Source organism: Crocuta crocuta, unplaced genomic scaffold, assembly GCF_008692635.1.
Source record: "Crocuta crocuta isolate KB4526 unplaced genomic scaffold, BGI_CrCroc_1.0 scaffold407, whole genome shotgun sequence".
Classification (NCBI taxonomy): domain Eukaryota; kingdom Metazoa; phylum Chordata; class Mammalia; order Carnivora; family Hyaenidae; genus Crocuta; species Crocuta crocuta.
Window position 1 is genome coordinate 3,503,682 of NW_027551557.1, and position 24,740 is coordinate 3,528,421.

Below are 24,740 nucleotides of genomic sequence, written 5' to 3' on the forward strand. Positions count from 1 at the left end.
CACTGTTGATTAACTGAGTAGAAGACTCAAGAGTGTCCATTGGACTGGTAGCATAGAGATCATTGCCAACCTTGAAAAAAGTTTCAGTAGAGAGGTGGGGGACACTGAAGCAGATGGATATGAATAAGTGGAGACTATACTTTTTTCTTTTTTTTATGTTATCTCTACACCCAAGATGAGGTTTGAACTCATGACCCTGAGGTCTCTACCAACTGAGCCAGCCAGACATCCCAAGTAGAGACTATACTTTTGAGAAGTTTTGCTGTAAAGGGAAGCAAGAAATAGGCTGGTGGTGGCTAAAGGCAATTCAAGAAGCCAAGGAAGTGTTCTTTTTAGAATGAATGAATCAGAACTGGGTTTGCAAACTATTGCACAAGGCGTCATGGAGGAGAGATTAGTCTTGCCAGAGAGAGAAGATAACTGCCTATTAGCTTCCTGAGGACGTGAGAGTGGAATGGTATGGTGGTGATGTGAGGTTGTGGTCTTTGATGGGAGCAGGGATACTTAAATCATTGAAGACAGTGGATGAAGAATGCATAGGTGAATGCATTTGGTAGTAGGAAAATGAGAGAGTGTTTGAAAAGCAAAGCGAAAGAAACACTTTCATCACACCCGCCTTTGTCTGATAGTATTTTGACTACTTTGAGACTATTGGATGCTTACCAAGTCTCAACTCTTATGTTGACACTACCTTACCACATAAAGCCTTTACCAGTATCCAGACATGAGTGTTGAATTGCCACAGAGTATCTATTCATGCTTGCCTGCCCTTTACCTATCAGAAGAGTTGGCCATGTCAATTATTTCCCAAACCCATGACTAAATAACTAATTAAACTACTGTAAGAAAACATCTAAATAGGCAAAGACTATCAACAAAGGAGAGAGAGAGCGTTAAGATTTGCCTTTCTGATATGTAAGACAGGCTGTTGTATCTTTCCAGTACTTGCTTTTGCCTAAGGCTTTATGGCCTCATTAACTTTTGTTTTTCTTAACAAATAGAATAACAAGCTTACATATATCTATTTAAATAATTTGCATATGTATGGCTAGTACATTTGGAATTTTGCCCTTTAGAGAAGTAAACAAATTTTTGTCTTTTTCTAATTTAGGCCTCAGATGACCTTGAACATGAAATCAACAAAAAGGTGAGGAAATAATTTCCTCCTGCAGTGCAGTTTGTTTACTATAAATACCATATGTGACCCTCAAATATGGAACAGTTTGTACTAAATATTGTTAACTCTATCTCTCCCCCTACCCCATGGAATATCAGGCTTACTATTGAGGAGTATAATATTTACATGCTTAATGCATCTAATTATAAGAGTTTTCAAAAAAAAAAAGTTATTTACAGTGGTGCAGTGATTAAATCCTGATAAAATCACAAAACCAGGCAGGAGAATAAGATGATTTTCCTAAAAATAAGTGTTTAGTGCAGTCAGGCACTTAGTTGACATTAGAGATTTAATTCCTATAATAGGAGTACATAATCATCAACACATTGAATCTGAAAATAAAAATGACCTAAGAGGTCATCAGATCTATGCTATCAGATCTATTTGATAGCATACTAGCAAGGTGACCTTGATTCTGACTACACTGGCATTTTAAAAGATCATTAGTTAATTTCACACTACATACATTTTTTAGACTTTGATGCTATTAGATATTGACTTTATTATAAAGAAAGTAAAGTTACATTTTTAGTTTCTTTTGTCCTCCTGAAGAGGATCACAAAAGAGATCACAGTGGTTTTATTGAGTAAATGCACATGGTTTATTAAAGTAATGAGACTAATGGCAAAGACAAAAATTTGCCCTATAATTTAATACCCATACTTCAGAGCTTCAGAACATCATGTCTGGCTGTCTGTGAGGCCCTATCTTATTTGGAGTGAGATTCTATCTTGTTACTGTCTACATAGTAAATTTGGACTAGTTATGGATAAGTCCAATCTCAGTCCTCCCATGACATTCATGAAATTCTCTTTTAGAATGTCATAAAGTATTGGGGTCAGCAAAGCAGAGGTTGATGTTTGGTCCCTGCTGTGTGTTAGCAAAGTAGCTGTAACCAAATTATTTTAATCCTCAAGGCCCTATTCTTTTCACATGGTCATTGGGTGGGACTCTAATTTTTACTCCACATGATTACCAGCAGTGATGAAGTTGTCCATGCAGGCATTCAGCCCAGTGCCCAACACGCGGTCCTGCTATTATGTAGTATCATTAACACCCAAGAAAGGAATCAGACATGGCCTCTGCCCTTATGTGGGTAGACGAGACATATAAAGAAATGACTAAAAATAAAAACAAGTAACGTTATTTGGTTATGTATCTCAGGTTTTCATTGGTGAAATCAGTTTGATGATTTAGAAGGCTCAGATTATTAAGTCATCGGGTAAGAAATTCTGAGCATTTGACTAATGAATGGGTTCATGTAACTGAGTGGTTCGGTTCATCCTCCTGTATCAGTCTACGCAGGAATTTTAGGTTTTCGAAGTTCTCAACAAAATTTTGATCAGTTGTATTATTTTTTGTGGTTTATTCTGATTTACCAAGAAAAACACCAAAATAATTTTTCTTTTTCTTCTATGTAAAATGATGCAGTGTTGACATGTCCTATGTAGCGGGTTATCAGATTCTTTTCAGAATAAGCTCTTTAAAAAAAATACCATAAACTACTTAAGGATATGGCTTAGATACCAGACCGGTGTTAAGCAAAGTGTGGTCCCCACACCAGCCACATCATTAGCACTTAAGAGTTTGTTAAAAATGGAAATACTTTGGCCTCACGCCACATTCACTTCATTGGGAACACTGCNNGAATTTATGTCTTAACAAGCCAGTCAGGGGACTCTGATACACGCTGAAGTTGTTTTTCCACTTTGTGTCACAATTTGTGAAATTAGAAATCATAATACCAGCCATATACATCTCATAGATTGTTGTGTCCTCCATATACTTTCTTGAGTATTTTAAAGTCGTTTGGGAATCTTAAAAAAATGTAAGATAAGCCTTATATTTTATTATTATCTCCTTTTATATTATTATATTATTAGAGACTACAGTAGTTTTTTTAAGTGGCTTCACCCCAACATGGGGCTCGAACTCACAAACCTGAGATCAAGAGTAACATGCTCTACTGACTGAGCCAGCCAGGTACCCATGGACATGAGCTTTTATAATGATCCTTTAGCAAAACTGAGGAAGAAAAGGTCTTTATCTTTCAATTTGTGTGTGCAAATCTTCTTCATTGAGGATGTCTGTAGCATGTGTCTGTTCCACTGAAGTCCCCAACCTGCGTATCCCTTTCCTTGTGCTTGCAGGGCCTGGTTACTGTAGAAGATGAACAGGCGTGGATGGCATCTTACAAATATGTAGGTGCGACCACTAATATCCATCCGTATTTGTCTACGATGATCAACTATGCACAGCCCGTTAAGTTTCAAGGTTTCCATGTGGCTGAAGGTAATCCCAAAGGTTAAATTCTGTTGCCTTTGTTGTCTGCTTTTATTATGCTGATGAGCTGTGATGTGGCTTGTCACAATTGTCTCTTCTGGGTATAGGGGCTGTTCTACCTATTGCTGTGTCACAGACCATGCATGCAGCCATGTGTTTGGCATGCAGTGGCATTGCCTTGTCATTTCCTACATCACCCACAGGGTGGCCCTGAGACACTGTGTATTTGTTAGTATGAGTAAAGCTTAGTATTGCTTCTTGCTTTAGATGTATTTTCATAAGACCTCTTTTAATCAAAACCTGACTTCCAAAAATGTATATTTTTAAACTTTCATAATCATTTTGGGGCTGGAGAAGCCACCGTTGCCATCCAATATACATATTTCAGTGGTGGCTGTGTAGGACATATACACATAATTTGTTTAATGACACCAAATTTAATCCATCACTATTTAAGTCAGCTGTCTCTATCCACAGGATGTTAATGAAAGTAGGAGCCGCAGATACGATAATGGAACATCTGCTTCCAAAGCCTCGTGATTTGGGATGTAATTACATTTATTGCTTGTCTTTCCATCAGATTGGATGGGAGCATCACTGAGTGCATCTTTATTTTTCTTTACAGAGCGCAATATTCATTATAACATGTCTTCTTTTAATGAGTCCGTCGGTCTAGGCTACTTGAAGACACACGCGATTGAATTTGTGAAGTATCCTTATGTAGTGAATAGAATGAACGGCTGGTGCACTTTGGGTTTGGCGGGAGTCTCTAAAACAGATAAATGGCTAATAGATCATTGTAGAGCTAATAAAAGAATATGTGGGAAAGACCAACACAACTGTGAAAATCTGTCCAAATGTGAATTGTTTTTATGGTTTTTCTCTTAAGCATCACTTAAAATGTGAAATTTGCTGTTACCTACATGTTTGTCGTCATTGGCCTAGACCCTTGTTGTTTTAGGTCTTTGTTTATTTATTGCTTCTGGAATACTCTTTTTTTTTTTTTTCCATTCTCCTTAATAAGTTACACAGTTATAACAAACGGCAAATGAGCCGCATTTACCCCAAGGGAGGCCGGGTCGATTCCAGTAATTACATGCCTCAGATTTTCTGGAACGCTGGCTGCCAGATGGTTTCGCTGAACTATCAGACCCCAGGTAGGAACTGATGTCCAGTGACCTCGAATTCCAGGAGAACACTTTGACAGGATGGTGCCAACAGTGGCCATCAGTTGGCTGTGGGCATTTTTTTAAAGGAGGGAGACATATGGCAAAACAATGTGATGTTGGATTTATGTAATGCTGAGATATGAAAAACCCAAAATAGAGCCATAAAAAGGATAGAAGGCAAAATATTTGGATTTAAATTGAATTTCCCTTCATAAATACTACAACCAATCTGCCAAACATTTTTTGTCTGTCCCATTTTCCAAAATATTTCTAATTTTTCTAGTTTTTGGATCAAACTTATCTTCATTTCCAGAGGCCAAATTAAATGGGAAGAATTTGGGTATCTCTGTATAGTAACTGTGACTCATTTCTCCCTTGGAAAGTACCCCTTCCCGCTGCTAACATTCAGCAGATAGGAACACAGGGGCACCTCACCATAAAAGTACAGAAAAATATTCTAGAGTAGACTCCATTAAAACAGTATGTAAGGATTTATATATTCTTAGAGATACTAATCTATAATTTATTCCTCCAAAGTGTACCCAAAGGCAGGTTTCCAATATATTATCTTCTCTCTTCCCAGAAGGAGTCAATTTTTTAAATGCATAAACAATTTTTTTTTAAATTTTGGAGTTTACTTAAGAGCCTAGGATCACAATTTTAAGCTTAGAGGTAGAGAAACACTGAGCTCTAGTTATCTACCTGAAAGACATAAGAAGTATGCCACAAAACCTATTCATGTGCTGTGGCTAATTCCATAGCATGGTCCTAAAAATCGGTAAAACAAACCAAAATAAAAACCTTTTCTTGTTCAGTCCTTTGCTATATGAAGGGATGCTTTCCGTGTTTCTTGATTTGGGGATATTTTCCTTTTCTAGTCCATCTACCATACTTTGAGAACTTTTTTTTTTTTTTAAATGTTTGAGAGAGAGCACATGTGAGTGTAAGTGTGAATGGTGGAGGGGCAGAAAGAAAGAAGGAGAGAGAATCCCAAACAGGCTCCATGCTGTCAGTACAGAGCCTGACAGGGGGCTCAATCTCACAAACCATCAGATCATTACCTGAGCCAAAATCAAGAGTCTGATGCTCAACAGACTGGGCCACCCAGGCACCCCCATACTTTGAGAATTTCTGTCCTCCTTATTCCCCATTATCTGGACTGATTTTGACTTTCATCCCTTTGCCATAAATGTGGGCTGACTGTATTCCCTCTCTTCGGTTGAGGCTAAGTGGAGTTAAATGTCTGTATAGCATCCCCATCAATCCTTGCTATGCTAAACTATGACCAGCTGCCAGTACAATCCCATAGTGCTTATAGTAGACACAAAAGGGTACAGCTGATTTTACTTAAAAGAAGTGGGGAGGGGGTGGGAGGAGGTCAAGTTGTATATCCAGTTGTCAGTGAGTCAGTCCATTATATGGGTTAAATGATCCTAGATCCTAAACCAGTTTATTTACTAGGTCAGCTTAGGTTTTATTTTGTAACTATAGGATCAACCACAACATGTTGAAAAAGAAAAAAAAAGTCCATCAGCTTATTACTTTTTTTTTCTAATGAAAAAAGAAAAGATTGTATCTACTTGGAAGAGAAAAATCATAAGCCATGCCCTGCCAGCATAGGCCTCACTGGAAGGATTCCCCTTAAATCTAAAAGTAGGAACAAGTCACCAATTTTTACATGATGCTATCAAGTTTTTGTTTTACTGTTTTTAATCAAATTTTGCATTCCTGTGACCCTACTGGACCTCTCCCGCATACCTTTCCTCTGTGATCATGAGGCACGTTCTCACCAACTATATCAAACTGGACATTGGTACTCTCAACAGTCATTGAACTGACTCATATATTGAATCCAATATTTTGAATATGTATATATACTCCATATATATTGAATCTAGTATCTTAAATCTGACTCATATTGAATCCAATTTTTAAAGCAATTATAAAATTACCATTTTATATATTTCATTATCATTACCATGATCTTTATGAAAACACATAAGGTTTTATGTTTAACTTAAACACAAGATGATTTCAACATGGAAGAGAGTTGTGTGCTCTAAATAGACCCAGAAGTACCTTGCCATGTTAAAAAGGACATTTCGGCCTAGATCAGTATCTGATTTCCATTGTTTAAAATCACCCATCGTGATCTTTGGGGAGATGAGATGCTAAATTATTTTTGTCTCTTGACAGATTTAGCAATGCAATTGAATCAGGGAAAATTTGAGTATAATGGATCATGCGGGTGAGTAATGTGATTTAAACTGTTGTTACCGTGTTTCTGAACTCCATACTATGGCTATAATGAAACTGTGTCATTTTTAATTAGGGGCCGCTCTAATTACACTGGGTTTGAGGGAGGGATGGGACAGAAACAAATGAAATCCCTAGATAGATTCTGCTTGCAAGTATACATTCTTCATCTACCCAGTTTACTAAGCAGATTGTCAAAAAATTTTTTTAAAAATTGAACCATAAGTTAAGCAGTTAATCATACATACTCTAGAGTTTAATTCTGTCACTTTTAAGTTCCAGAGTGGAGGTTGTTATAGCTAGGACAGATAATGACCCCTGCTCATTTGGACATTGCCTGGAAATATGAATATTAACTGTATGTATTTTGCTTAGGACCAAGAGAGGAATGAAGTTGATTTAGTATGTGATGAAGTCATGGGTGTCGATTTGAATTTAACACACCTAGGCAGAAAGCGTATCCTGTTTTGATCCTTTTGCGTGCCTTGTAAATAGCAGTTGTCAAAAAAATAATACTATGTGTATTGTTCTAGTTTACCTAACTGGCACTCTTTAAAATCTGTGAACCACGGAGTGAAATAGGAAATGTTAATTCCACTGAAACGCCAAAAGGTTAAATGAGAATATGAATTTAAATTCTGTAGATGAAAAACACTGTGTGGCTGGTCTTTTGTCTGTTTGGTTTTTCGTTGTTTTTTTTTCCTCAGTGCATCTGTCCATCTGTTCTGGGGCCTCAAAATTAATCCAGCGAGGTACCATCCCATCCGTAATACTACTGTCAGGAAGTCTTTGCTCTCCCTGGTTGAATACCTCACTTTTATCACACAAAAACAGCCAGTCAAGATAAAATTTTCAGCAGTTGTGGGTTCAAAGTGCACACTCACACCTCTTCCTGCTTACCAGACAGTTCTCTGCCATGTTACCTACACCCCTGAGTGACGGTCCTATTCTCTGAATCACCCGGTATACATGTAGCTGGGAAGAACATTATATTTTCCCCTGCTGTGTGCTTAGGAAGAAATTAAAATTGTACACCTTAAACGAGTACATTCTAGATCAATGATAAAAGGAAGTAAAATCTATGTAGTCCAAAAGAAAACTGCTAAATACACATTCCAGAGTTTTTTCAAGCTGTTTTGTCGCTTAAATGCAAAATGTTCATAACCAGGAGACTGTGCAAATAAACTAATGGATGGACCCTCAGTGGCAGGCTGAGGCGGTGAGGCTGCAGGGGACAGGTGCGGCGTGGGGGTTAAAGCTCAAGTCCAAAGTCCGGCTTTGAGCCCCAGCTCCTGGGCATGCTAGCCACATTGCTCTGGCAGGTGTGTGAGGCTCTGGGCCTCGATTTTCTTCTCGATAAAATGAAGACGGCAACACCTACCCCGCCAGGCTGGTTGTAGCGGCTTGGTCAGGATGAATGGGAGCCTGTGTGAACGTACTTCATGAACTACAAATTTCTGTGCAAAGCGAGGCTTAAGAAAAGCTCAAGACCTTATGATCAATCACACAACTGAGGCCAGAAAAGAGTAAATAAGAGCGATGTCCATATTGAGCCTTTACAGAGTCCGGAGAGGCATCCACCACCCTCGTGGTTCACACCAGACACCTCAGCCCTAGCGGGGCTCCCTCATCAGAAACTTCTCTAGGGCCCAGTGACACTAAAGTTTTCGCCTTTTGCCTCAGCTGCCTGACACCTAGTACTTAGGAAGGGGAATTTTTTCTGGATATTGCCCTGGATATGATCTGTGCCTGGTTTTTATGCATCATTGTTTATTTTAAACTGTGTTCACAAACAAGGACAGTGTTCCTGTAGCCTGAATTCTGTGCTGATGTGTCTGAGATGATGTGACCACGAGCCGAAGTGCCCCCAGAAGGGCTAGAAAAATCGTATCATTTTTGGCAGCGGGACAGCCCAACTTGAAGAGGCATTGACAATAGTGTTCAGTCATGTGTCACCACCCCTCAACCCTTGCCATTTTCCTGCACTTATCCTGGAGGCAAAAATTGTCACCCAGAGGGCAAAGGGAAGAAATCGTTCTCAGATGTGTGTTTCTCTGCTCCTCCGTGATGGGGTCATCAGAGCTGGTAGATACAGGGCTGGCCACACGGGGTGCATCTCCACAGAGCGAGGGCATCGTCGGCACTCTGGCTTTCACTGTGTTTCCCCTTTCATTCTCCCACCCACCTGCAGGATCTTTTTAAAGCTTCCTTGTTGGCTTGGCTGAGGGCTGGGTTTCTGTAAAGAGGCATTTAGTACCTTTTTAGGCTTTATGGTAACAAATAGTTGCTGTTTTATATAGAATATCGGCAGGCAGAGCAAATGTATACAATTTCTGAATCTGTCAACATTAACAAAACATTTTGGGAGCCTGTCTCAGGATCCCGGTCTGCTCTGCAGGCTGATGTTTTGGGAAGTCATGCCATTCGGCTCAGTAAGAGTGACTTTTAGTAAGAAAGTGAGCAGTAGTTTATAACAGACTCATTTTTAAAGGTGTAAAAATGGGATCCATTTCTGTAATTCCTAATAAAACAAAATAGAGCATATTAATTTCTCAAGTCAGCAGGCTTTCAGAGAAAATTGGATGATATCAAAATAGTAGGATGTTTTATGATTCAAAAAGGCACACTTTTTTAGAAGTTGTGTCTTGAAATCCATGACATCTTAGAGTCAGCCATTTTGCTTTCTTGTTGGTAAAGGAAATAATGGAGTGTTGAACAGTTGATGCCATCTTGGGTGTGTTCAAATAGGTTGTCCTTCCTTATGACCCCATCCTCTGATTCTTATGGCACCTGTCTAGCCACCCAGCTGAAGGCCCTTCTTCTCTTCCTCCCTTGCCTTCTGAGGTCCTACAAAGGCCACAGAAAAGCCTTGGATCCCTTCAGTTGTCACTGGCTTTAGCCTATGCCCTTGTCTACCACACAGAGCTGGAGGCTTGGAATGAATTTATTTTCTGTACCAAAAAATACCAGGCAGGACCAGCTACAAAGTTTGTGGGGGGCCTAGTGCAAAATGAAAATGAGGGCCTCCTTGTTCACAAATTATTAAGAATTTCCAGAGAGCAGCTGCAGCGCATTAAACCAAACACAGAAACCTTCTGAGTTCAGAGCCTTGTGGAACTACACAGGTCCCATGGATGCCCGGGGCTCCCTAGCAATGACTGACAGACAGCCTCTGCTGCATCTGCAGCCCCCACAGGCCCAGAACCAGCATTCCTTCAAGACTAGCTGGCTCAGTGTCAGCCCCAAGCCAAGACTTACACTGTGGCCCTGTCCAACTTCTACACACTTTCTTTTAGTTTTTAAGTATATATACGTTACACTGAAGGCTGCCTGCTTTGGAGAATTAGACTTCGGTTTATTGGCCTTTTCCCCTGGCATTTCTTACTTTGGATCAGCTCGTTGTCTGACAGATTAGTTTGCTTCTAAGCAGATATGGAGGCAGGGAACATGGAAGAATGCTTTTGGCACCAGGAACTCATCAATACCCCAATTTTGTGTTTCTGGTGAGAAGAGTCCCTTCAGAAATGGCTGCAGGGAGTGGGGAATACTGAATCTCCAGACGCCCATTGCCCACGCCTGTCTCAGAAGGAAGAGTCCCTCATTCCATGCAACTGGAATCCAAATGCTCCCGTCTGGTGACAGCCGGAGCCATCTTCGATTACCTCCCCTGGGAGCTAATGTCGGCTACTTTGCTGAAGCTGGTGGGCTTCCCTTGAAGTAGTGCGTATAATACTGTAGTTTCTCATGCTGAGTCTTCAGCTTCTGCTGTATCATCATATTTACCAGTGACCACTAACCACAAAAAAAAAGACCCAAGTCTAAAACTCTGTGAATATAGAAAACAATCTCTTTTTGTGCAGTGAGAGCTTTTAAATTAATATTTTGGGTTGCATTCCCTTGGAGACAAGTCAGATTTCAAAATCATCTTTAATATTTGAGTGATTCTGAGAACTCTTTATATCCTTGATTTAAAAATCAGTGTTGTCCCCTGGAGGTTCTTTATTGAAGATTACATGTGAGTTTTATGTGGGGTTTTTTCTATAATACTTCTTATTCAAACTTAGAAGATAGCAATGAATGACAGCTATCTCAAAACTTAAAAAAAAAAAAAGTGAGTTGGAATGTTTCTTTAAGGAGAAATGTCACACCTCATAATCCTTTCTGGTTATATTTTAAAAGATAAATTTGATATCATCTAGAGTTAAAATTAGTAAAAGTTATGCTCCTAAAGAATGAGAAAGATTTGATCCCACTAGTTATAGTTCTTTTACACTTAAAAGTAAACTCACAGTTTTGGGGAATATGGTTTTATTGCCCTTTATCTTTGGCTCCTCTAAGTATGGAATGTTTCTATCTGTGGCTATAGGCTTTTCTAACAAAGAAAATGTTTTTGGAGAGATGAAGTTGTCTGATACAAGTTCAGGGCTATTATGGAATCTGGCTGAGTGTGATGATAGGACTGTAACCAAAAGGTATGAAGGGCAGACATTGCGTAATTAGGTCAATTTCAAAACCTTTTCCTTACCTCAGAAAGAAGACTGATACCTCCCAATATCCCCTGCTCCCTATCCCCAGCCTATCCTCACGATCTACTCTCTGTCTCTGCATTTGTCTCTATGGCACATTTTATATAAATGGATTCTTATAATAGATGGTCTTTTGTGACCAACTTCTTTCACTTAGCATCATGCTTTCAGGGTTTATCTGTGCTGTAGCAGGTATCAGTACTTTACTACTTTTTCTTGAAAACTTTCCCATTGTGTGGATATACCACATATTGTATATCCATTCATCTACTGATAGACTTTTGGATTGTTTCCATTTTTTGGTTATTCCAAATAATGCTCCTATAACATTCACATAGAAGTTTTTATATAGGTATGTTTTTCTTTTTCTTGGGTGTATGCGAAGAGTAGAATGGCTGAGTCACATAGTAACTCTATATTTAACTTTTGGAGGAACTGCCAGACTGTCTCCCAAAGCGCTGTGTCACTTTACATTCCCACCGACCATGGAGGAGGGTTCCAGTCCTTGTCAACACTGTGTGTCTGTGTCAACACTTACTGCCATTTGACTAGTTTACTGTAGCCATCCTAATGTGTGTGTGTAGTGACATCTCCTTTTGATTTGCATTTTTCTGATACCTATTGATACTGAGCATCTTTTCATCTCCTTGTTGGCCATTTGTTTCTCTTATTTGGAGAAATGAGTATGCAGGTCACTTGCCCATTTTTTAACTGGGTTATTCTTTACATTTTCTAAACACAGACCTCTTATCAGATAATATATGATTTGCAAATATTTTCTCCCATTCTGTGGCTTGTTTATTCAGTGTCTTGGTAGTGTCTTTTGAAGGGCAAAAATTTTTTATGATAGGGCTGAGTTTATTATTTTTTCTTATTGCCGGTGCTTTTGGTGTTATATCTACAATCCATTGCCAAGTCCTGAAGATTTATCCCTATGTTTTCTTCTAAAGATTTTATCATTTTGGCTTTTATATTTAGGTCTTTGATCCACCTTGAATTAATTTTTTGTATATGATATGAGAGAAGGGGCCAATTTTATTCTTCTGCATGTGGCCATTATAGTTGTCCCAGCATTTGTTTAAAAGAATATTCCTTCCCCGATTGACTAGTGTGGACGTCTTTGTCAAAAACCAATTGACTGTAGATATTTGAATTTATTTCTGGATTCCCGGTTCTGTCTCATTGATTTATATGTGCATCCTTATGCCAGTACCACACTGTCTTGATTACTGTTGCTTTGTAGAAAGTTTTGAGAATTATGAGACCTTCAGCTTTGTTTTTCGTGTTCCAGGTTGTTTTGGCTATTCTCAGTCCTTGAGTTTCCATGTTAATTTTAGGATCAGCTTGTTAATTTCTAAAGAAGTCAGTTGGGATCTGGGTAGGGATTGAATCTGTGTATCAATCTGGTGAAATAGTGCCATCTTAACCATAGTAAGTCTTGTGGTCCATGAACACGAGATGTTTTCCCATTTACTTAGGCCTTCTTTACTATCTTTCAACAATATTTTGTAGTTTTCAAAGTACATGCACTTGTTTTGTTAAAATATATTCCTAAGTATTTTATTCTTTTTTGATGCTATTATAAATGGAATCTTCTTAATTTGATTTTTGGATTGTTCATCGCTGGTATATAGAAACACAGTTGATTTTTGTATATTGATTTTGTATCCTGCAGCCTTGCTGAACTCATTTACTAGTTCTAATCATTTTTTAGTAGATTCCTTATGTAGATTCCTTTAGTAGATTCTATATGCAAGATCATATCACCTGCGAATAGAAGAAGTTTTACTTCTTTTTTTCCACGTAGGTACCTTTTATTTCATTTCCTTGCCTAATTCCGCTGCCTAGAAATGAGGAGGTAACTACATCTTTATGTTCAACTGCCTCTAACTGAAATTGCATGGTTCTTTTGAATGTAAACATAGACAACAATTCACAGTAATATTAATGGTACCTGTGACTCTGACACCAAATATAAACCAAATATTTTCATACTAGTTTCATATATTTCAGTAATATTATTGCAGATCTCACAAAATATTTTTATGCATATCAGTACTTTGAAATTATAGTTATCAGCTCGGCACTATATCTCATAATTTAATGTAGTAATTAAAACACAATAAAGAAGTAGAGTATCATATACTCTTCATATTTTAATAACTAACTCATATAGTTGTTTTTTCATTGTTATCCTTTGTGTTTTATTCTGTTCATATAAGAGTAAATATCTAAAGAGGTCCATGACATAAAAAAGTTCAAAAGAATATAATAGTATCAGCAAGTCCTAGATGTCACTGAGCCTAGAATCAAAAAATCATTCCTTCTTTCCTGATTCTCTTTAGGATTATCCATGGGACAGAAATAGTTTCTTTTTTTTTTAATTTTTTAATGTCTTTTTATTTATTTCTGAGAGAGAGAGAGAGGGACAGACAGCATGAGCAGGGAAAGGTCAGAGAGAGAGGGAGATACAGAATCTGAACAGGCTCCCGGCTCTGAGCTGACTGTCAGCACAGAGCCTGATGCGGGGCTCGAACCCACAAACTGAAACCATGACCTGAGCCGAAGTCAGTCACTTAACCGACTGAGCCACCCAGGCGCCCCAGGAATAGTTTCTTCAATCCTTAGAATCATCTGCCTAAAAGCCTAGTTCGTAATTTAGAGATGGGGAAAAGGAAACACTTAGTGTCCTGAAGCATGAGTTTTATAATCTTTGTAAACACACCTAATAAACTCTTTTATGCTTGTGTCCCACCAGGTACCTTCTCAAACCAGATTTCATGAGACGGCCTGATCGAACATTTGATCCCTTCTCTGAAACTCCTGTTGACGGGGTTATTGCAGCCACTTGCTCAGTGCAGGTAAGCCCCCTGCTCCTCAAAGAATTCTATAAATGGGTATGCAGATGGCCCTGGAAAAGCCTTAAAATATCACAGTACAATATTTTATGTCCAGATGTAAGATCCAGATGTAAGATGTAAAGGTGACTCAAAATGCCTCCTTTTTTCTTAAAAAATACATGTTGGTCACTAGTAGAACTATTAGCTACTTTTAGCAAGATATCAGATCAAAAACGTACCTTGTGATGGAGAATGTGAAGCAATAGGAACTGTCATTCATTGCTGATGAGAATGCAAAATGGTGCAGCCACTTCAGAAGCATATGCTTAGCCTGTAATCCAGCAGTCATGCTCCTTGGTATTTACCCAACCGAATTGAAAACTTACACCCACACCAAAACCTATGCAAAGATGTTTGTAGCACTTTGTTCATAATTGCCAAAAACTGGAAGGAACCAAGATATCCTGCAGTAGGTGAATGGACACATAAGCTGTGGTACATCCAGATGATGGGATATGATTCAGTGCTAACAAGAAATGAGCCATCAAGTGATGAAAACACATAGAGAAAACGTAAATGCATATTACTAAGTGAAAGAAATAACCGGAAAGACTATACTATGATTCCAACTACCTGACATTCTGAAAAAGTCAAAACCATCATCGTTTCACAGATGTGCACCTAAGTCCAAACTGATCTTGTTATACGCTTTAAATATGTACAGTTTCTTGTATGCTAGTTTTACCTCAAAAAACCTTCAAAATTATCAGCTACTCAATATTATGGAAATAATAAATGGCTAGAGGCCTTTGGAAAGTTTGTAAATGAAAAATAGTCTCTCCATGGCATGATAGTAGATGGAATTGAATGCTCATCTTAATAAATCTATAACAATGAACATTATCAATATTGGTAAAGGATAAGAGGCAACTTTTAGCATTCCTTTTTTCTTCAGTGTGTCTGTCTCTTTCCAAGACTTATAAAAGAATCCAGAAAGGTATGAGATGGCAGAATTTCAGAGCTTCGATGGGATCTTAGGACATATTTGAACCCCATCACTTCATTTCATAGATGTGGGCACTTACGTGGAATTAAGCTGCTCTGGACATTATTTCTTTGTATTATATGATTCATTATTTTTTTCTTCTTTCTTTTCATAGATGGTTCTCAGAATCAGAACCTCCATCTTGAGTTTTTTGGCACATACTAGTTGCTCAATAATGTTTTAATTTAGTAAGCAATGAACACGTTATTTTCATAGATAATTAAAATTTCTAAAGATGAACAGAAAATGTCTTACTTCTAGATTATTCTTTGCTCTTGATAATTACACAGACTTCTCTCTCATCCTATTTCCGTGTTGCCGCAGGTCATATCAGGTCAGTTTTTATCAGACAAGAAAATTGGTACATACGTAGAAGTGGATATGTATGGGTTGCCCACCGACACCATACGTAAGGAATTCCGAACTCGCATGGTGATGAACAACGGACTCAATCCAGTCTACAATGAAGAATCATTTGTGTTTCGCAAGGTAGGACATTTCCAATGTGTCAGACTTGTTCTGCTAACTTAGGGGCTTAGTTTAGTGTGTAGACACTACATGACATCAGGGCAGTTAGGGAACCCCAAATGCCTCTTTTTTTTTCCCCTCTTCTTCCAGGGGATGAGTTCTGTAGATGTCATGTGATTGTTGTTTCTGTTGGTCCATGTCCTTTCTTCCTCCAAGGAGCCCACCTTCTGTGGCAATACTCACAGTCCAGGTTCACAATCTCCTTAGAATGTGTCCTCACGAATGGACATCATCCCATGTTGGAGAGTTCTTTTCTGAAAAGGCAGCCGCTGGTAACTTGCAATGCTCCTTTAGCCAAGAGGACAGGTAGGATGGTGCACCCAAAAGGCCAATCAATGTCCTTAACTAGGCCAGTTGGCATTGTCCTATGCTTCCAGAAAGCGTGCCACCTGTTGCCACCCTCCCCAGTCTGTTTTGGGTTTGGGGGAGGTTTCCTAATTCTATACCTTGATCCTAAGACCAATCATAGTCATTCTCTTTAATGATTCAGCTTTTAATCTTACAATCACTTTTTCCCTTTGTTTCTCTTATCAGTGTAAGATGTATTAAAAACTGTATGCATTGGTAGTGTTGTCTCCAAGAATATCTGGTTTTCTTTTTCACTTCCTTTGTCATCCTAAATGGTTTCTTGCTTCTTCTTAGGACACAGATTTTCCAGGTGTTTCTTCTCCATTTGTATGTCCCACAACACAGATAACTGGCCTCTTATCTTAACAAAAATGAGGATTAGCAGCTTCAGAATAGGCTAACTGTAATCTTCAGATTACAGAAGATCAGTAGTTCAGTGAAACAAGGCATTGTGAGCTCCAGGCCCTCGGCCATCATCCCTGAAACCCCCACTACAACATTTTCTTCTACGTTCCAAGTGTGGTGTAACTTGCATACACACCTGTCGTGGGCCTTTTTCCCCCTGGTTTTTTATAGTTTGTTGTAGCTGGATCTGTTGTGGGTGTGGCCAGTGTTCTTTGGCAGAATGAACAGGCTTCCTTTCACCATTAAGGCACATTTAAGAGCAGTGTGGGTATGGTCCAGATTCCTCGAGTCAGGGCTCTTGGGAGCTGCTTCCCAGAAAAATCCATGAAAGGTACCATTCTTTGTTTGCAGGTAATCCTCCCTGACCTGGCGGTCTTGAGAATAGCTGTGTATGATGACAATAACAGGCTCATAGGCCAGAGGATTCTTCCACTGGATGGCCTCCAAGCAGGCTATCGACACATTTCTCTTCGAAACGAGGGAAATAAACCATTATCACTGCCAACAATTTTCTGCAATATTGTTCTTAAAACATATGTGCCTGATGGATTTGGAGGTAAGTTAAGATGTCCAGATTATAGGATTATAAAAGATTTCACCAGTGGTTAAAAAAAAAATTGTCTGTTCCTACCAGTGTGGCCAACCCCTGTAGCCCCAGAGAAATCAAGGATAGATAATAACTTCAGGTTTCCTGGTAAGAAATGAAAGGGCAAGGGGTAGTTTACCTTTCAGGTTCTTTCTTGTTTTAAAATATTGTAGTTTATATGGTTTATCCATCTTTACAAAATGTTTGTGAGGGATTTACTTCCACCATCGTTCAAAGGGAGAAAAAGACAGAAGAAATACGGAACCATAGATCTCAGTTGGTATCACTAAGAAATTTAAATTGAACTCAAATATCAACATGATTGGATGTTCACCAGAGAGTTCAGTTTCATAAAAAAATTTCAGTCATCCGTCCACAGAGGACTTGTGGTATTACAAGGTAATCAATGGAAGAAATCAAAACCTGGACAAATCTTGGGATTTCGCTTACACCCAAACATATTAACTTGTCATTACCCTCAATTAAGCCCAGAACATTAAAAGAAAGCAAAGATCTTCTGTATTCTCAGGGTGTTGAATCCTAAGGGAACGGTGCAGCAGAGTGATTGTGTCAAATTAACCAAGGGTGCCAAATTCTCACTCTCTACTCCTGGCTGGGTGATGTTGGGACAATGACATAACCTTTCAAGCCTTCATTTCCCAGCCTGTAAAGATATTCCTCCTGCCTCCCTCTTAACATTCTTGTGAAGTGCTTGGCATTACAGTATATTACATAGCAAAGCTCAAAAATGTATACACCCACGTATGTGTGGCTAACAACAGAATAAAATCAGTAAGTTCTTTAGTATGCTGGAACACATCACAGCTTTGTTTGGGGACAGTGGGGGGTATTTTTGTGGGTTTATTTGTTTGTGTGTTTGTTTGTTTAAATAATGCTTGAGTCGCTGGTTGGCAGATTTTCTCTAATCCTCAGCTTTAACAACCCGACTGCAGATTCAAGAAGTAATGTGAGCCATGAGGATTTTTTCAGTCATAAAGACTCCTTCCTCCCCCTCCTTTGTTTTTCCTTTAAAAGGAAAGCCTGTATTAGAAGCCAGAACCTACTGTAACTGATTTGCGAGCACAGAAAAGAGGGGTGCTGTGGGGCTGGTAAGTGGATGAGAGAAGAGACAGGGGACCTATAGAGTATCTTTAGGAGGCTGTGACATCCATAGGCATCAGCAGATGATGATCAGATAATCATGTTCCACATACTTGAGCTTAGAAAGCAGGTGGTGGATAACACTACTACATTTTAGAAATGGTTGTATAAACAAATATGGCAGAATACAAAAAGATTTTCCTTCTGCATGGGTTATTTTTCAAATGGAACTCTAATTCAGGCCAGGGAAAGGGGCAGTTGGACTAGAAAAGGGAAAGCAGTGATTTGTTGAGTTCCTACTTTGTGTCAAGCACTCTCTCTAACTTCTGGAAGTTATTGAGTCATGTAGGTCTGTGCTGATGAAACATCTGTATTTATAGTGTAGCTCATTACCAGTGTCAATATTTGTATATATATTGATTCAGATTAATCTCTTTAAAAAATAGTCTCATGGATTTTTCTTTCCTAACACATCATTATAGTCCCTTCCTTTTTATCAGAAGCATGTGAAATTTCTGTACTATGTTATCATAGTTTGATATCTGAACCTCAGATTTGACATTCAAAGACTTTATTCAGAATTCTCTGGTCATTTCTCTTGTAGGTTAAGAAACTAAGGGCAGACATCCCCAAGGACTTACTTAAGGGACTTATCTGAGGATAACAACATAAGAATATGAGATCCACCTTTTTCTAAATTTCTGATTTTCTTTATGGCCTCTTAAACAGCGTGTTTTTATTTCATCTGCTTAACCAAACTCCCCCATTCAGATATGAACATTTATGTGCTGAGCCACCATAATAGGAAATCTGTAGAAGTCCCTGTTCCCTAGAACATTGATGTTCTGTGTTGATTCTATAGGAAAAAGTTCAAAATGAAACCGCATCCTTGCATTGCCAGCATTTTCTAGGGGAAAAAATTGCTGATATGTATCATCAGACTTTTATATGGCTAAAGAAAGATAATATGGATTTATTCATTCCACAGATATGTTTAATAAGTCTTATTCTGTAAGTGGCAAAGTAGATAAAATATATATTAGAAAGAAATTCTGACAACACAAAGAATAAAGGAAGGGTCATCAATGAATCTACTGCCTAGACTCAGCTCTGTTGCCATGTTAGTCCCTTTACTTTCAATCTCATTTCTTCTGTTTTAATTAAATACATTTTACTGTACATATTCATTTGGACTCATTACTTTAGAGCATTAATTTTTTTTTACTTAATAGGCAGTGTTTTTCCATGTCATGAAATCTGTATTATCCATAATTTATTGATAAACATTGAAGCCATTTCCATTTTTTTCTTACAAAAATGTGTAAAGCTCTGGAAATATTCATGATTGTTTCCTGAAGATAAATTTTTTGAAGTGAAAGGATATTTAAAGCTTCAGATACAGATTGCTGGATAGCCCATCAGCAGTGTATAAGCTGGAACTTTTGTTTTTTTGTTGTTTTTTTTAATGTTTATTTATTTATTTTTGAGAGAAAAAGCAAGCGAGTGGGGGGAGGGGCAGAGAGATGAGCGAGAAGCAGAGAATCCCATGCAGGCTCTGTACTGTAAGCACAGAGCCCAGTGTGGGGCTAGAACTCACAGACGCTGAGATCATGACCTGAGCCGAAGTCAAGAGTCGGATGCTTAACCGACTGAGCCACGCAGCTGCCCCAGAGCTGGAGCTTTTGTTAACATTTACTAGTTTCATCAGTAAAAACTATTTCTTAGTGTATTCACTTAACATATTTTTCTGAAAGGAAGAGATGGAGTCAACAATTACTATTTAGTACCTACCGTATGGGTAAGAGATATAAAGTTGGAAAAGTCACGTAGACTTATCCTCAGGAATTGTCCAGCCGTGTACACACATGCATGTGCATATACATAAATAAGTACAATCTATTATATAAGTGCCCACAGGGTAGCCAGAGGGTGTTTGGAGCATTGAACTAAGAAGTGGTTAATCAGAGTGGGGTTGAGGGAGACTTCAGTGGCTGTTTGAACCTTGAAAGATGAATCACAGCAGAAAGGAAAACTTTCTCTCCAGACAGGGAAGCAGCCCAGGCCAAGGCCTTCATAAGTAAAGTGCTGGACGTATTTATGCATTACGAGGAAGCTGAAATACAGAGTATATGGTGCTAAAACTGAAAAATTCTGTTCCATGCTAGAGGAGGTATCCTCAGTAGCCAGTGTTACTTGGCAAGAGGATTGTGCTCTTCTAGTTGAATAGTTTTGACCCCTTCAGGAAAATATTCACGTTTTCAGGACACTAAATAATTTGATAAATCATTTCTTCTCAGCTTTTAAGTGAGATCAGTTTGTCCAAAATCACTCCACAAGCTTAGATTAGTTAAAGAAGATAGATAGATAGATAGATAGATAGATAGATAGATAGATAGATAGATAGATGATAGATAGATAGATAGATAGATAGATAGATAGATAGATAGATAGATAAGTTAAATAAATGACCTTATTTATTCCTGTCCAAGCAAATGAAATCCGAACTTTTATAATTCACTGAATACTTAACCTCAGAATTATGTATTTCTTTAATCAGATAGCTAAAAGAAGACAAATTTTTTGGCTATAACTTCATGCAACATTATTTGTATAAAAAAGATCAGAAACAAGCTAAGTCCATCCGTGGAGACTGGTTAAATATAGATGACCATTCTGTAGAAAACTATGCATCTATTAAAAATAATGAGTTAGATCTCAGTGCTCAGGATGGAAAGATGACAGTGATTTTTTACCAAGAGAAAAAGTAAATTGCACAATGATCCCATTATTATTTACTAAGAACCTTTACTATCTATTTATACATATGCATAAAGTACACAGAAAAAATTCTGAAAGGATATACACCCAACTTTAACAGCAGTTATCCCTTTGCAAATGGGGGTAAGAGTTTAGTGGCATTGGCCCACTGCATTGGGCAGCTTCCAGGAACATCACAGAGAACACACTATCCACTAGGGCAGGACTTCACTTATTACTTCTGGGTCATTTTAGTGAGAATATGTAACCTCTGAAAATTTTTAAAAATTGTATTTTGCCTTTTCTATAACAGCAAAGTAATATGAAAACAGCACAAAGGAGAGTTGAAAATATGTAAATATTTATTTTGAATTCAGAAAAAACTAAAACTAAAACAACCTATCGTCCTGCTACCTAAATAATTCTTGATAACATTTTTAAATAAAAGAAAGACATGAATTCCTTAAAACAGGACTAAGACTATAAAACATAAAGCATATCTGTACATATGTAAGTTAATATGTATATATACAAATGTAAAGCTTATATATGTGTGTGTGTGTGTGTGTGTGTATTATGTGTGTATCACAAATACATATTTCGCTTTTAACTTAACCCAAAAAGATAATACTATATACCATGTTTATGCTTTGCTTTCTTTATGTAATATATCATGGAGATTATTCCTGCCGATGCACATAAGACTTTTCAGTTGTTTTTTTAAAGGTTATATAATATTCCATTATGTGTATATACCACTGTTTTTGTTTTTTTTGGTTGTTGTTTTTTTTTTTTTTTTTTTTTTTTTTTTTTTTTTTTTTGGTAAGGAGGCTCCATGCCAAACACGGGGCTTGAACCCATGACCATGAGATTGAGAGTTGCATGCTGTACTCACCATGGCCAATGCTGGGTCCTAAGAAATTCTTTTTTTTCCCCCCTAGTAATGGTAGTTGAAGTGGTATCCCATCATTTTTTAATTTGCTAATTTAAAATTATGTATCAGACTGAGTGCATTTCATGTGTTTCTTGCTCACTTGTATTCCTTTTACCTTATAATACTCTTTAGTGCCCTTTGAAGGCTTGTTTAAATTGGGTTTCTCTTTTTTTAAGTAATTTTTCAAAGCAAATTTTAATTAGAAGTTCCCTCATAATTTCCAGAGTGGTCTCAAATACATCTCAATGTCTAGATAAACTTCAGTGGAGGTAATGGTTGGGGATCAAACACTCTATTTTTCTTGGCCTGAAAGGCTGCAGTTTCATTGAGGCCACTTAGCAGGTATGTGAGGATGCTGGCTCAAGCCCCCACGGCTTATTGGCTGTGTGACCCGGAAGGAGCTCTGCAGAACACTGTACACTGTAGTGTCCTCATTGCAGCTCGAGGGTTAACAGCAGTCCCCAGCTCATAGGTGAAGATCTAGTGAGTTCTTGGTACCATGCCTGACTACAGCAACTCTTCCATTAATTTCCTTTCATTTCTGCTTATTTTTAACAAACTAAAGAAAAATCCACTGGTTACATTTTCTTTTCCCTAACTTTACCCTTTACTTTGCCACAGTAAACTCTTTTGTCATAAGCAGTTCACCATCATAGGAAAAATCTTTTAATTCCATGCCTACTACAAAGTTTCAGAATTCTAATGCATTAGTAATGTGACCATGGTTTTCTTTAAGCACCAGCAACTCCATGTTCTGCATGATTTTTAAATGTATTTTAAATCTCGGTAATGTCAGGTGGGTGGCATCATTTTATAGAAACAAGGAAAATGTTCCTTAAAAGGCTTTTCTAAGTTAAGACAATTCCTTAGGGGGAGGGCTTGGGCATTGACAGAAGCTTCTGGTCACTTACTTATTAGAGTTCTGTGCTGTGAGTTACCAGAGGATGAGGAATCTCTCCCGACAGAGACAATTTGGTACTTATGCAGTTGCCCATTATTACTTCTACCTTCATGTATATGGTGGTTTAGATGCCTAGAGCTCTGGGCTACCCTAGTTCCTTCCCAACATGATTTGAGTCTTGATCCAGTATGTTCCACCCTGACCCTGTTCCTCTCCTGTCAGTTGCCTATTTTCTTTCCTTTTGCCCTGTCAGGCAACAGAGGCAGGGAATTTCATGCAACTGCTTCTCCTCCTCATTGCTGTAGCAAGAATTCCCAAGACACACAAGGAAAACACAGAGCAAATATGGCTGCTCGAACTTCAGAGCTCTTTCCATAGATGGTTCTGCTCCTAAGCTGCATGGATGTCAAATGTCCCTGGGCTGGAGAAGAACAATGGCATCTCTTAACTATCAGAAACTAAACTTGGACGTGAAAACAAGCAGTAACGTTTACAACAGGGATGACTAGGAGTGAATCAAAAAGTCTCCCTTTAACTTCTTCAGTGTTAGATTTCTACTAAACGTAGAGTAAAATAGCCCTCTTGTTTACTCCCACGCAATAGGAAAGCGCTAGGCTAGGTGTTAAGGTCGCTTTTCCTTTGTCAAATCCAGTGAGTCTTGAGTGTTGGGGTTGTCTTTGCTGCCCTATCTGTAGGTGCAAATGCCACGGATATCAGTGCTGACCCATTGCAGCGGCCTTATCACTGTGAGCCACTGCTCTTTGTGATGGGAAGCAGTTCCAAAACAAATGGCAATTAAATGAGCATTAGTATTTGTCTCCTCTAGTCCACTGTTGTTTTTGATCATCTGTATGTCTTATTACTGAGTGGTAAGGGGAACAAAGAAGAGAGCTGATGGCATGCTTCCAGAATATATGGCACATCAGCATTATACTTAAATGTCACTCTGAGATGTGTTGTGTGAGCCACTCAGCGCCAGTTTCTCAAGCAGCACTTATCACCGCTCCTGTAGCTGTAGATTTTGTTTCCTCTTCTGCACGTAGGCCCTTTTGTGCAAGGAGAGATGGAGCAGCCCTTTTGTTTATTTGCCAGCTCCCCCTTCCCACCTGCCCTGTGATTAAAGGTCCATTATGGGGGCTGGAGGTTGGTGTTTCTTGCTCTTTCTGCCCAGCATCCTACAGGGCTGCTTTCCAAACCCTCTGCAAAGATAGTGGGCTGCTGCTTACATCACATAGTTCCAGAGGAGGAACGTCATTAATCAAGATGCCGTTGCTGGCCATAATCTCAGGATTTCCTGATACAATTAAAGGTCACTCCATTTTCTCCTCTCCCTTATGGATGCTAACATACTTTTTCTATCAAACATTTCTTGGAAAATTGATTCGCATTGCAGTGGTATCCATTATTATGGCTTCCTCTGAACTATAGAAAATGTTAGTAAGAACACTGAGAACAAAAGCTGCAGAGAAGGGGTTAGGATGAATTATGGAGAATTCACTCAGGAGTTGCCAGGTGAGGTGAATTTAAACAAGGTCCTTATTGGGGCACCTGGGTGGCTTAGTCGGTTGAGCGTCCGACTTTCGCTTAGGTCATGATCTAGCAGTTCGTGGGTTCAGGCCCTGCGTCAGGCTCTGTGCTGACTGCCAGCTCAGAGCCTGGAGCTGTTTCGGAGTCTGTGTCCCCTCTCTCTCTGACCCTCCCCTGCTCGCGCTGTCTCTCTCTCTCCTAGAAATAAATAAAAATATTTTTAAAAAATAAAATAAACAAGGTCCTTATTGCATTGTTCCTTGAGATGTACTGTGGAGCCCAGGAAGAGGGAGGCACATAAGTATTCTCCAGTATTATTTGACCACAAGGTCTTTTGTCCCCCTTCACCTAAGATAT

At 38.6% G+C, this 24,740-nt stretch overlaps 1 protein-coding gene across 8 annotated transcripts in view; it reads left to right on the plus strand.

Annotated features, from left to right (window-relative positions):
- The window catches only part of PLCB4 (phospholipase C beta 4), a 166,992-nt gene that overhangs the window by 100,258 nt on the left and 41,994 nt on the right, over positions 1–24,740 (plus strand). For 4 of the 8 annotated variants that reach the window (XM_077749141.1, XM_077749143.1, XM_077749137.1 and 1 more), the window contains 8 exons: positions 1,112–1,147; positions 3,328–3,469; positions 4,086–4,170; positions 4,493–4,617; positions 6,826–6,877; positions 14,170–14,272; positions 15,621–15,785; positions 16,929–17,133. In XM_077749141.1, coding sequence (XP_077605267.1) covers positions 1,112–1,147; positions 3,328–3,469; positions 4,086–4,170; positions 4,493–4,617; positions 6,826–6,877; positions 14,170–14,272; positions 15,621–15,785; positions 16,929–17,133 — 913 coding nt within the window. The remainder of the gene's footprint in view (positions 1–1,111; positions 1,148–3,327; positions 3,470–4,085; positions 4,171–4,492; positions 4,618–6,825; positions 6,878–14,169; positions 14,273–15,620; positions 15,786–16,928; positions 17,134–24,740) is intronic. The other 4 variants (XM_077749142.1, XM_077749144.1, XM_077749138.1 and 1 more) reach the window with 1 other exon arrangement.